Source organism: Sturnira hondurensis, unplaced genomic scaffold, assembly GCF_014824575.4.
Source record: "Sturnira hondurensis isolate 20B ecotype Veracruz unplaced genomic scaffold, ASM1482457v3 Scaffold0020579, whole genome shotgun sequence".
In the NCBI taxonomy this organism is placed as follows: Eukaryota; Metazoa; Chordata; class Mammalia; order Chiroptera; family Phyllostomidae; genus Sturnira; species Sturnira hondurensis.
Genome location: NW_028093210.1, coordinates 1,556,871 through 1,569,188, shown reverse-complemented (window position 1 = coordinate 1,569,188; position 12,318 = coordinate 1,556,871). Strand labels below are relative to the sequence as shown.

The following is a 12,318-nucleotide window of genomic DNA, read 5'->3' as shown; positions in this document are numbered from 1 at the left end:
GTCATACCAGTTACTGAACTGACCACTCATTAGCATGAGCTAAATGAGAAACACTACATAAGTTCTATGATTCTGATATGATATTTAGTCACTAGACAAAAATTTATTTTTAAATTCAAATGAGGAATGAATCTTCAGACTTCTTTAGGGATCATTACTTTTCTGTGGTGGCAACTGGAAATGTATTTCTTAGCAATTATTCCTTATGTTGTTCCTGAAATATCTGCTTTTATATTGTTTATTGCCATGTAAAATATTAAGCATTTCTCTCATCTATTTTTTGAATTATGTGAAGTTGACACAAATGGACATAAAGAAAATTAATAAAAATCTATTTTATGTTATATATGTTAATTATATCAGCATCATCGTTACCAACCACTTGAGAGCAGTTTTTAAATATACAAAGAATTTTTGTATATTCTTGGTGCCAAGTGTAGAATCATCCTGCCAAATTCCATTTAAACTAATTTGGCTTAAGACTATATCACTTACTACCCATGTTTGTTCAGCCATTCACAAAACCTGATTCTAGAAGGTGTCAATTTCAAATTCACTCCCTTCTCTATATTCCTACCCTTGGCATAAGACTTGATGATTTCAGTAACCATGCAAATTATGTTGTAGTGTCTGTCAATACCTTGACCTTTTATAAATTCATGGTCTGGGTATCTAACTTACCTTAGAATCTTCTTGTCATAGTCATATTCTATATTTTCCTATTAACAAAAATTGTAATTATTCCACAATCTCAACTTTAAGATCCTATTCTCCGACTGTTCATCCTACAATGCTTAATGGCTACAAATCATTATAAGATATCCATTTACTCATGCAACAGATATACACGCATCTATTCTGTGTCATGCTGAGGGCTAGGTGCTGAGTATACAGATTGAGCAATAAACTATTGTGGGAAAGAGGAGTTAAACAGAATAAAAATATTGAAAAACAACTTTAGTTTTGGAGTGGAGAGTGACAGTACAATTTGGGAGCATAACTGGGAGGCTAGAGTCGCTGTGTAGATAAGACATGATGATATCTTAAGCTCAGGTGGTAGCAAACAAGATGGAAGAAACATAGAGAGGTGTGATATGTGGCAGGTAGAATGGAGAGTATGCGCAGTGATAGATTGTGAGGGAACTGAAGAAACGGAGGAGCAAACTATTGCATCATATACTCTAATGGGAGCACTTCAGGAAGAATCGGACATAAAAAAGATGGACATAGTTTTGGAAAAATTGGAGTGTTATTCCTATGATACGGATGGAGAAATGGTGTAGGCATATGAATATAGGAGAGGCTTTGATGCAAGAAAAAAACTGGGTAATTATAGATGCTATTTGAAGCAAGGAATTGGGAAAATGTGTAAGTAGAATGGGTTATAATCTGAGAAGAAAGCATATCAGGCTAAGTCCTAGTTCCCTTCAAATCATAAAGCTGGGAAAAGAAGGAATAACAGACAAAAGAGATTGAGGGGAAAGCACAAATACTCAATGCTGTGGTAGCCAAGAAAGAGAGAATAGTGATTCAGAAAGGAAGAAGGGTTGAGCTAAGGTAGGATTTTCAGAGGGAGGTGGTTGTAGTTTTGGTTGTTGGGTGTTTCTAAGTCAGTCATCTTACTGAGGGGAACACGATCACAGATTTTGGCAAAATAGAGGCCATTGCTCTATCAACCAGAGCAACTTTTATAGAATTTGTTTGGAAGGAACGATGCAAGTGTAGTTAGATAAAGAAAGTGCAGAGAACATGAGTAAGAAGAAAGGTACCCTATATCTTCTGGTTAAAATTTATTTAAATAAACACCCAGTGATGGGCATTTAAATTTTACGTAATGTTTACTCTCAGTAGCCACACAAAAAAATTCCGCATGTTCTTTTTTGCCATTTTCCCCAATTATTTCCTTAAGATACATTTCCAAAAATGATTATCATCATCATCATCACAGCATTATATTTGGCCAAAGCATTTGAATTTAGTATAGTTCAAAACATCTCAGGGCTTGTTTGGCCTTATTCAGTTTTCATATTATTTGGGGTTACATTTTGTTTCTGATGTTATACTACTCCTAGGTGAATTAACAAGTACCCTTCTATGAGAGAATGAGATAAAGAACAGAATTACTAGGAAATTAATTAAATGAGCACAAGTTTCTCTAGGAAAGTCTAGAAGCAACTGGCTTTGCATAAATTATTCTACATATCTATATTTGGTAGCAGTGTTCACATTATTTTTACAAACAAAACAGAAGTAGGAAATACATACATCTAAATCACTATATGAAATGTTTAGCTAATGTTTTATATTAAGAAAATTAATTTCTTAAGCCATTATAATTCTTCATAAAATATGAATAGAAAAATCTGAATAGACTGTGTTTTGTGTTTTGTATTTCAAAATATTTTCCTCCATGTTTGCACATATCTACATCTCTATATCTCTACCTATATCTATATATTGCCCTATCAATATTGCCAATGAGCTAACATTATGATATGATTGTTATAAGAGAGTTAAAATGTTACCTTTAAGATTTACATTTTATGTGTTTTAGGGTATCTAATTTATTGGCAGAACATGGCCCACTGGGATCTGGGGCCTACAGATCAGTAGGTGAATGGCTAGAAGCAATCAAAATGGGCCGGTATACAGAGATTTTCATGGAAAATGGATACAGTTCAATGGACGCTGTGGCTCAGGTGACCTTGGAGTGAGTAATTTTTCTGATAATTTTTACATAATTGCTGGGGCGAGAAAATGTGTTCAGAAACCAAGATGAGGTCAAAGGAAATCAATTAACTTTTGTGCAAGTGTGACAGCTTTCAAAGAAGCCTCTTCTTTTGTAGCCTGTACTGTTAAACAACTGCATGGTTAATGCTACTGTGGCCAGTGTCTTTGCTTCTCTGCTTCAAGCAAACAGCATTTGAATATTTGAATAATTGAAATAACAGCTCTTTGGCAAAATGCTGATATTTTATGTTGTGGAAAAGATGTTTTTTGACAAAGTTTTTATATTGATACCTGTGTTATATGAATGTAAACACAAAACAGACTGTAAGCACAATTGGTATGACTAGTCCTACATTATGAAATACATTACAACTAATACATTACAACAAAACATATTCTTAAATTTCAGCTATGCTGAATACCCAGGAAACAGCATCTTAAATAAAGCTTCCCAGGCAGGAATCCCATTCAATCTCAAAATGGTGCACCTTCTATTCCTGCAAACCAAGGGTATATGAGATCCTGCCTCTGATTTGTTGTCTGGTAAAATCTCAGTGGAACCAATTGTGCCCTTTTCTGTTTGCACGTTTAAGATAAATCGACTTTTACTAAATAAAAATCACTAGAGTTAAATATTAAACTCTTTAAGGTTGTAAGTTGTCTGTATTTTATTATTATATACTGTGTACATGTGATGATTTTAGCCTAGTATTTGTTATTTGTGAAAATTAACTGTCATTGTACTATTCCCATCTAGATTGCATAAATATGAATAATGTTTTAACCTATGAATATAATGATAAATTACTTCAAAGTAGCTATGCATTCAAAGGTTAAAATATTGTCGTATGGATTAGAACATGGTAGAACATTCTAAGGTGGCACGCCATGGTCCATATTCCATTACTTCACATAAAATGAGCACTGAGAAATTCTTTCACCATTTGTAGTATTCTGGCATTCGTAGATTCACTGAAACCACTGCATAGCCACAAAAAAAGGTAACAGGGTATTATCATTTATCACCAGTTAATGTCACATTCTCAACATTTCTCTTCCATTATACTTAGAGCTAAAAGGACCAGAAATCACCACTCAGCTTGCTCTCATAATTGACTGCATCCCATTCTACCATTCCCACCAAATCACATCTTCTTGATGACACATTTGCTCGGCCCATTACTTCTTCAGACACTCAAAGAGCTCATTTGTGCTGTATTTAAAATAGGAAACAGAAACTTTTACTGATAATTTAAAACTATTTTTACATGATTGCTATTTAATTTTTCAGTAAAAAATGGTCATTTTAATTTATTACAGTCATTTGTCATTTTATATTAAAATGATATTGTAGGTATTTCTTCTACCCAATGTCAGATTATTTGTAAATATACAATAAAATTATTTGCATTAAACAATGTCTCTTTTTTTTATTAAATCAACACATATGCATATATATTTACATCTACTGCTTTTTTACTTCTCCCTTCACAGAATATTTACAACCACTAATAATGGTTTTTACACTAACTACCTGATTTACTTGATCTCATTGGGGCCCCAAAATACTATAAATATGTTTAATAATTTACCATTGTTATTTCATATTCTTTTATTTTGTAATTCTTTTCTTTTCACTTTCTTATCCCCAGACTTTCTTCCTTTCGTATGTTTCTTTCAAGTCCTAATAACTTCTGTTTTATCATTGTTCTCCGCTTCATTTATATTCTCCAATAATTTTTGTCTACTTGATTTGATTTCTTCTCTGTATATAATTACTTCCATAGCTTCTTGCTTCTTGCTATAATGCCTCCATCAGATACTTTCATCTTTGAACTTACTTACTCTGACCATAAATATAAGGTGAAATTAGGAGACTTACTGACATCTCCCTCTTCAGAGAATGTGGCCCTCCATAGGTCAATTGCTGCAGATTCCTGGGGCCCATGTGAATATATTTCCTCCTAGGAACTGGGCCAGCAAAAGTTAACTCACTCCAGTGAGGCAGATTTCTTGGAGATTTCAGCACCTCTAAATATATGTTCTCTAGTTATTGTATTTTTACCACATTTTTTCTATTTGGTAAGAATATAATCAGCCCTGGCTGGTGTAGCTCAGTGGATTGAGCTTGGGCCTGCAAACCAGACAATTGCGGTTTGATTCCCAGTCAGGGCACATGCCTGGGTTGCAGGCCAGTTCCCAGCAGGGGACCCATGAGAGGCAACCCTACACTGATATTTCTCTCCCTCTCTCCTTCCCTTCCCCTCTAATGATAAATAAATAAAATATTTAAAAAAAACTCAGTGTGCTATTTAAAAAAAGAATATATTAATCAAATATTATGTTAAATAGCACAAAATAGTGAGTAATAAGTTACATTTTGGTAGAAATATAAAGTATAAGAAAAGGTTTTCTGCGCATTTCACTTGCCCTTCACCAAAAATAAATAATAATAACATCAGTCATTATTAAGGAGTTATGTCAAAGGAACTGGGAGAGCAGCTTAAAAAATACCTTTTTAAAACACCTGGGCCTGGCTGGTGTGGCTCAGTGGACCAAGTGCCAGCCTGTGAAACAAAATGTCACAGGTTCGATCCTGTCAGGGCACATGCCTGGGTTGTGGACTAGGTCCCCAGTAGGGAGCATGCAAGAGGCAACCACACATTGACATTTTTCTCCCTCTCTTTCTCCCTCCCTTCCCTTCTCTCTAAAAATAAATAAATAACAATATTTTAAAAATTAAAATAAAACACTCAGATAATGATTTTTTAACACATGGTCTTCACCTATATAAATATTTATTTTATGAAGTATGTATAGTATTATAATAAAATAAAATATCATCACTAATATCATTGCCAAAAAAGAAACTGAAAACTGAAAGAATACATTCATACTTATAATAAATGTTTAGGGAAAACATTGAAATCATTAATATAAAATAAAAAGTCAAATAGCCATATGTGTAATTCACACCATCGAATTTGTTCTCATAGCAGGTTTATAAAAGGAAAAGTGAAATATTAGGTTTTTGGAACCACTTATTTCACTTAAAATTCTTTTATAAAGGTTTAATTTTATTTGTTTATGATTTTTTATTTTGCCAGCACAAGCTTTTATGGCTTAGTGTGAAGAGGAGGAAAAAAGCAAAACTCTGAGATCTTAGAATCAAAACGTGTTCAACAAGAGGGGCTTTCAACCTTAGGCATTTCTGACTGCTGTTCTCTGCTGAAAGCTTGTTATTCTGTGTACAGAACTCATACCACAATAATTGTTTGGGCAGTAATGGCACAATCTGTAGTGTGATGTGTAAAGGCAGTGAAGTGTTGTAGATGAGGTTTGAGGGAGGGATGTGAGCTTGAGATGAGTTGCAAATTGAATCTAAAGATTTGAAATTACGACAGCATTACAGTTGCTTCTTAAACTTCTTATCTAACCTGTATTGTCAGCTTTGATTATTCAGAAAATGAGTACAGTCCAATGAATCTAAATGTTATATCAATTATCTGTAAGCTGAAGATGTTCCTGTTAATATCATCTATTAAAATGGGGTCATAAACTGCTAAAATGAATGTCTCCTAAACCCCGAACTAAAATTTTGCACACTAACTTAAAATAGATTTCTTAACTTTGTAATATAATCATTATGCTAATTTTATACAGTTAGAGTACACATAAGAATACTTACAACCCTAAGTGTTCGACATAAATAGTCTGGAACTTCTAGCCTAACCCTCACGATGTCTCACCTGTGGAAAACTGTGACCAGGCCATAGTCAACTCTCTCTTGCCAAATGCAAATGTATCTTTCTTGTGCAGTAGCGGGTTATTATGACTCTTCTAAATGAACCAGAAATTGTCACACATACAAATAGATGACCAAATTCTGAAAAAAAGGATAAACACTGAAATTTAGTGCGTATTCACTAATCTATCTTCTCCCTCCTCCTATCCAGCCAATGTTGGTGGGATTAAGTACCAGAGAAATGGTTAAAAGATGTGTAAAGCAGAAGAAAGAAGAATGAGTATGGGAATGACTCATCCACAATGGATAAATTAAATCCTGAATAATCAAGAGTTGCTTCAGCATCAACTAGGCACTCTTATTATTCTGTATTTTTCCTAACATTAGTGTTTTGCATTGTTTAATTTATGGAATAATATTTGATGAAACACAATGATCATTCATTATATTTAAAGCTTTTCTAAAACTACTCATGCTCCATTGACAAAATGCAAACTATTTTTTTATGTAGCGATGCTATTCTTGTTTATGTTTAAATTTATAAGTTTATGCTGAAACCATTTTCATCACTAGAATTCGCTTTGGGTACTACTTAAGAATCCACAGATCATGATAAAATGAGTATAAAATTTATAAAGGTGACAAAGGTAAAACTTTCCCCAGTTATAAAATATTCTTACAGAAAATTGAAATGAATAAACCAGTATATAATGATATTTTTCTAAGTAGTTTTCAAAATTATTATAAATAAAACAGCAACTTTATAAAAATGTAAACTACTTTAACTTTTATCAAATTTCTTTTACCTTGTTACTGCTAAATTGATCATTTAATGTATATTTTGAAGAGTAAAATGGGAATTGTTAGAAATTATAAAAGTACAAAGCAAAACTATTTAAAAATAATCATTTAACAATATAAAAATAAAGTTATTTAACTTTTACTGGAAACATTTTTCTAGCTCCACTTTAATTCTCATTTGCAATATCATTATAAATATCCTCACAGATATAATTATGAAGCATTGAACCAAAGTCTTTCTTGTGTTGTTATTTTTCATAGAATAAAGTTATACTTAAAATAATATCACAGTGAATTAAAACAGCAGGAATAAAATAAGTTAAACCAATCATTTGATATCAGTTAGACAAAACAACCAAGAGTTGGAGTATGGGAAACACACACATGTACAGACATGCTTACATACATCTACACACTCCAAAATGAAGGTTTTGGTATTGTATATGCAGAGTCCATGCTTTTTCAGTAGGTAAACTTACACATTCTTGTTTTCAGGTTTTTCAGAACAAACTTATGATTATTTTTTAAAAAGCTCTTTCCTAATAATTGGATCACTCATTTGAATTATACTCATTTTAAGTACATATATAGTACATCAGTATTTTTTAACCTGAGTCTATAAAGCCTATGGTAAAACATGTTTTAGGATTTCATTTCAAGTATTAGTTATTTAAACTTTCAAATAGAGATTATTTTAGGTTAAGAAATGTTAGTTCCTTTTTTCTAACTTAGTTTCAAAGTAGGCTAGTGTATAGCCATGAATACCTACATCTACAAAAATCTTCATGATTCATGTTCCATGTGAAAACACAAGAATACTATTTAGCTCATAACTAAAATGTTTGTGAAGTATAGATGTTTTTACCGCAGCCTCAGATAAAGAAGTATGTGTTCAGTTTGCTTCATTAACTATCTTCTTTCTTTTATAATTTTACACATTTGATATTAAATCCACACAGTTCTCATCTTACAGATGGATAAATAATTGCATGCAATTTGCAGTACTTTGCTCAAAATCACATCTCAGAGTAATGATAAATAAAAGGAGTATGAACGTTGGTGTCAGGTTCCTACTTTTTTTAGTTTTACTGCTACACACTGGCTGTGTTATCTACCCATCCAACCGATTAAATTTTTCCAAGACTTTGTTTCTTCATTCATAAAATGAGGTTAACAAAAATCTACATTATAGAGGTATCTATTTTTCTTATATATAGGGACAAGATATGTTAATTGTCACCTCTTATTTTTGTACTTAGTGTAGTGATTTTCACCCAGGGGAGATTTTGCCAGTCGGGGGACATATGACAGTATCTGGAGACATTTTGTCTTGTCACAACAAAGGGTAAGAGGTGGTACAACCATTCTGGTGTTTAGTGGGTAGAGGCCAAGGATGCTGCTACATATTCTACAGTGTACAAGATAGCCCCTCCAACAAAGAGCTATTCAGTCTGTAATGTGAACAGGAGCAAGGCAAGAGTTCTGATTTAATTTGAAAGAAAAAAGATTAAACTCAATTCTATTATTCTCTTATTTCTGTGTCAGTCTGTCTACTACCTATTGTATATGCTACTTCATAACTAACAATAGTGATTTTGCTTCAAAGTGAATTTTTGCTGGTTTTTGTTTGCTGAGGAATTTCTTCTATGCTTACCATTATTATTATTTTATATTGTACTTTGGTGTCTTGTAGCTATGATAATTTCTAGGTTCAATGTTTCATAGTCACATTCTAAGAAATATGTGTCCACCAAAATATCAATTATTTATTTTTAGATGCTTATTCTTTGCTAAACGTTTCATAAGATGTTAAAATAATAATAAAAAAACACAAAGAGGAAAAGAAAGCAAACACATTATTTAAAGAGCCATTATTTCTAATATCAATGCATATGGAGCCTAAGTACCCATTTATTTAAATTATATTCTCTGATAATTAAGAGATGTCACTGACTTTCCAAAGATATTCAATTTTATGTATAATAGTTCAATGTCTTTGTACTTAATTTCATGAACTTCTAAGACAATCTGAAATTAATACATTTACTGTATGCCAAAACACAGTATACTTTTAGCATAAAGTGTTCATTAAAGTAATTATCTAAGAAATCTAACATGGAGACTTTGTCATTTAAAAATGTTGAATTGTTCATGGTCATTTTTCCTACAATTAATGTTATTTGGCAAACATGCATAAATCATTGTTTTACCAAATATATAATTTTAAGGAATAGAATTCCTGAATATCCTAGAAAATAACATTTTAAAACCATGGGCACTCGCTTTGAGCTCCATACAATGTTTTTGGATTTGAAATCTAAACATCTGGAATGTTCTTTTGGGTAACAAGCTTTTTAAAGAGAATCAGAGTAGCAGTATCTTGGTTAAAAACACCTTTCTGATACTGTGAAATCTTCGAAATGCTCTAAATGCCAGTAGAACCTAGAAGCTATTTGGCAAAGGAACCAAATTCTGGTACTTTGGGTTCCAAGTAAAGTATTTGGAAGTGTTATAAGAGCAATATAGTGCTGATTCTCTCCTCAAGATATCTGTTACATAAAATGACTGTACCAGCTGAATCATTTGAAGAGTTTAGTCTTCAACTGCTTAGCTGTGATGATTTGAAAGTGTATTTTATGCTCACTATATCTAGCAAAAATAGGGTGTGTTCATAATTTAGGTCCACCTTTTCAAAACTATTCAATAAAAATTGTACCCTTTAATTTACATATTTATTGGTAAGCATGCCCAAATTTGTTTTTTTTTTCAACACTCTGTGTCACAAATATAGTAATGTCTGAACAGGGGGCAAATCTATATTATGTCATGCCTCATTATAAATGGTTCTTGGATGGCAAATAAATCTTCAAGGTGCAATTCTGGAGCCTGCCTTTGAAAACTGGACTGGGTATATCTAAATTGGGACTGTCATTGAGTTAGTTTTTGCAAAATGTTTTCCACTTTGCCAGCGTGAAATATCGAGGTGTGCTAGAAATTGAATCGATACCTACATCCAATGTGTGCTTTCTCCATGCAGGGACTTGAGACGGCTTGGAGTGACTCTTGTCGGTCACCAGAAGAAGATCATGAACAGCCTTCAAGAAATTAAGGTGCAGCTGGTAAATGGGATGGTGCCATTGTAACTTCATTTTAATGTCACTTCATTGAATGAATTATTCTGCACTTTGTAAACAAGCCCTAAGATTTATTTTAACAAAAAAAAAGGAAAAAGGGAAAACTCAGTGATTTCTAAATGTTTTTGAGAGCATTTCTTTCAACCACAGAATTTGTAATCAGTGTTTTACTAAAAACTTCCTTAGCTTCCTCCCAGTGACTTCAAGTTTTTATGAAACAAGGATGACCTCCTTGGAATCACAGCATGAGGTTAAATCATATCTTATCTTACAGCAACGAAATCCTCCCCACTACTTCTACAACATTTTATACATGAGACATATAACTATAAACAGCACCTTTATAGACTGAATTAAGGCAGCACCTTTCAAGACTTCCAAGAATCGACTTGAAAGGAAAAGTTTTGTAGTCATGTGTGGGCTAACAGAAGCTGCAATTTACTGAAGTTTACTTCAAGTCTTAATTATCTACATAAGTGTATTGAAGAGCAATATGGCTAGATAGTTTCTTAATAGGTACCTTATTTTGTAATTTTAAAGTGCTGATACACAGTGTTAAGTTATAGAAACTAGTATATAAACATATTGCTTGATCAAGGATAAGTGTAATACAGGGTGTATATTTATTTTTCTGTGTTATAAAATTTAGTTGCTCTTCTAGAAACTATTAGGTAATAAATGTATATATACTGTATAATTTGCTGTATACCCAGGAACCAATTTAAGTTGGAATTCTGCCTGTATGTGCTTGCACACATATGCATCACCATTCTGCTTGCATTTTTAAACTTTTAATTTTAGCAACATAGGAGACTAAGCGTTCCAGAGTAGATTAGGGATTGCAGAAATAATTTAACACAAGTTTGTGTCTTTTTTCCCTCATGTTTCTGAAGGCTAGTAAATCTCTTTATTCACTAACAGAAAATGTCTATAAGATGAAATCCCTTTTGGCTTAGAAAAAACCAACTTTGTGATATCTGTTACAATGCAGTTCTTCTAGCCATTAATCTTGCACCTCTGTAAGCAATTTCACCTTTCTGAGTCCTAGAAAATACCTTGTCAAGCAACAGTGACACCAAAGGGCACATTTATAACAGGATGTAGAAGGATTTAACTGTGCAGACTTCTGTTAATGTTGTTAAATCCAGGCACATGGCACTAAGCATTACTCCTAAGTGTTGATCCTTTTTAACCATTTCTCATGTAGCTCAGCTCTAGAAATTTTGATACCAAGGCAGCAAAGAAATGATGACAAAGGTGTATATTGCCTTCAGGATTTTCTCTATTTTAGGATGACACATTTTATTTGTTGGTAGTATCTGTTCATTTGGAAATTTCCTCTTATATTCAGTTCTATTAAATGGAATGTACTTTGATGAACCAACTGAAAGTAACATTTAATTGGCCTTATGAAGGAATATAAGGTATATCCTATGTATTCTTTTTTCTTCTTTTTTTTTAAAATTTAATTCTTGTTCAAGTACAGTTTTCTGCCTTATATTCCCAGAGCTGCTCCCCTGCCCAGTGCTCCCCACCTCATGGATTCTTTACATACTTTGCTTGGTGAAAACTGACATTGGTGATTCCAATTACAAATTTATTAGAACTTGAACAAAACTGAGCTTCTTGGCAAAGAAGCCTAATTTTTTGTATTGCTACACTTTTTGGAAATTACGGAATGACATGTGAGTCAAGGAGCACAGTGTTTAAATGAAAGAGAGCTTATTCGTGATTACTGAATTGTGTACTGGAGTAGGCAGGATTCGTGAATCCATTGGAAATATCCTGCATCCTACTAATGGTGCATCCTTTCTCTTTCCCAAGCACCTATTTTAGTTGAAAGTTAACATATAAGACAGTAAACTTTTGGGAAATAACTTCTTTCTACCACTCTGACCTTTTACTCAA

At 32.8% G+C, this 12,318-nt stretch overlaps 1 protein-coding gene across 2 annotated transcripts in view; it reads left to right on the top strand.

Annotated features, from left to right (window-relative positions):
- EPHA5 (EPH receptor A5) overlaps positions 1 to 11,848 on the top strand; it is a 333,428-nt gene extending 321,580 nt beyond the window's left edge. For both annotated transcript variants that reach the window (XM_037029906.1, XM_037029905.1), the window contains 2 exons: positions 2,555 to 2,710; positions 10,314 to 11,848. In XM_037029906.1, the coding sequence (XP_036885801.1) occupies positions 2,555 to 2,710; positions 10,314 to 10,419 (262 nt within the window). In that variant the 3' untranslated portion in view covers positions 10,420 to 11,848. The remainder of the gene's footprint in view (positions 1 to 2,554; positions 2,711 to 10,313) is intronic.
- The last annotated feature ends 470 nt before the right edge of the window (positions 11,849 to 12,318 follow it).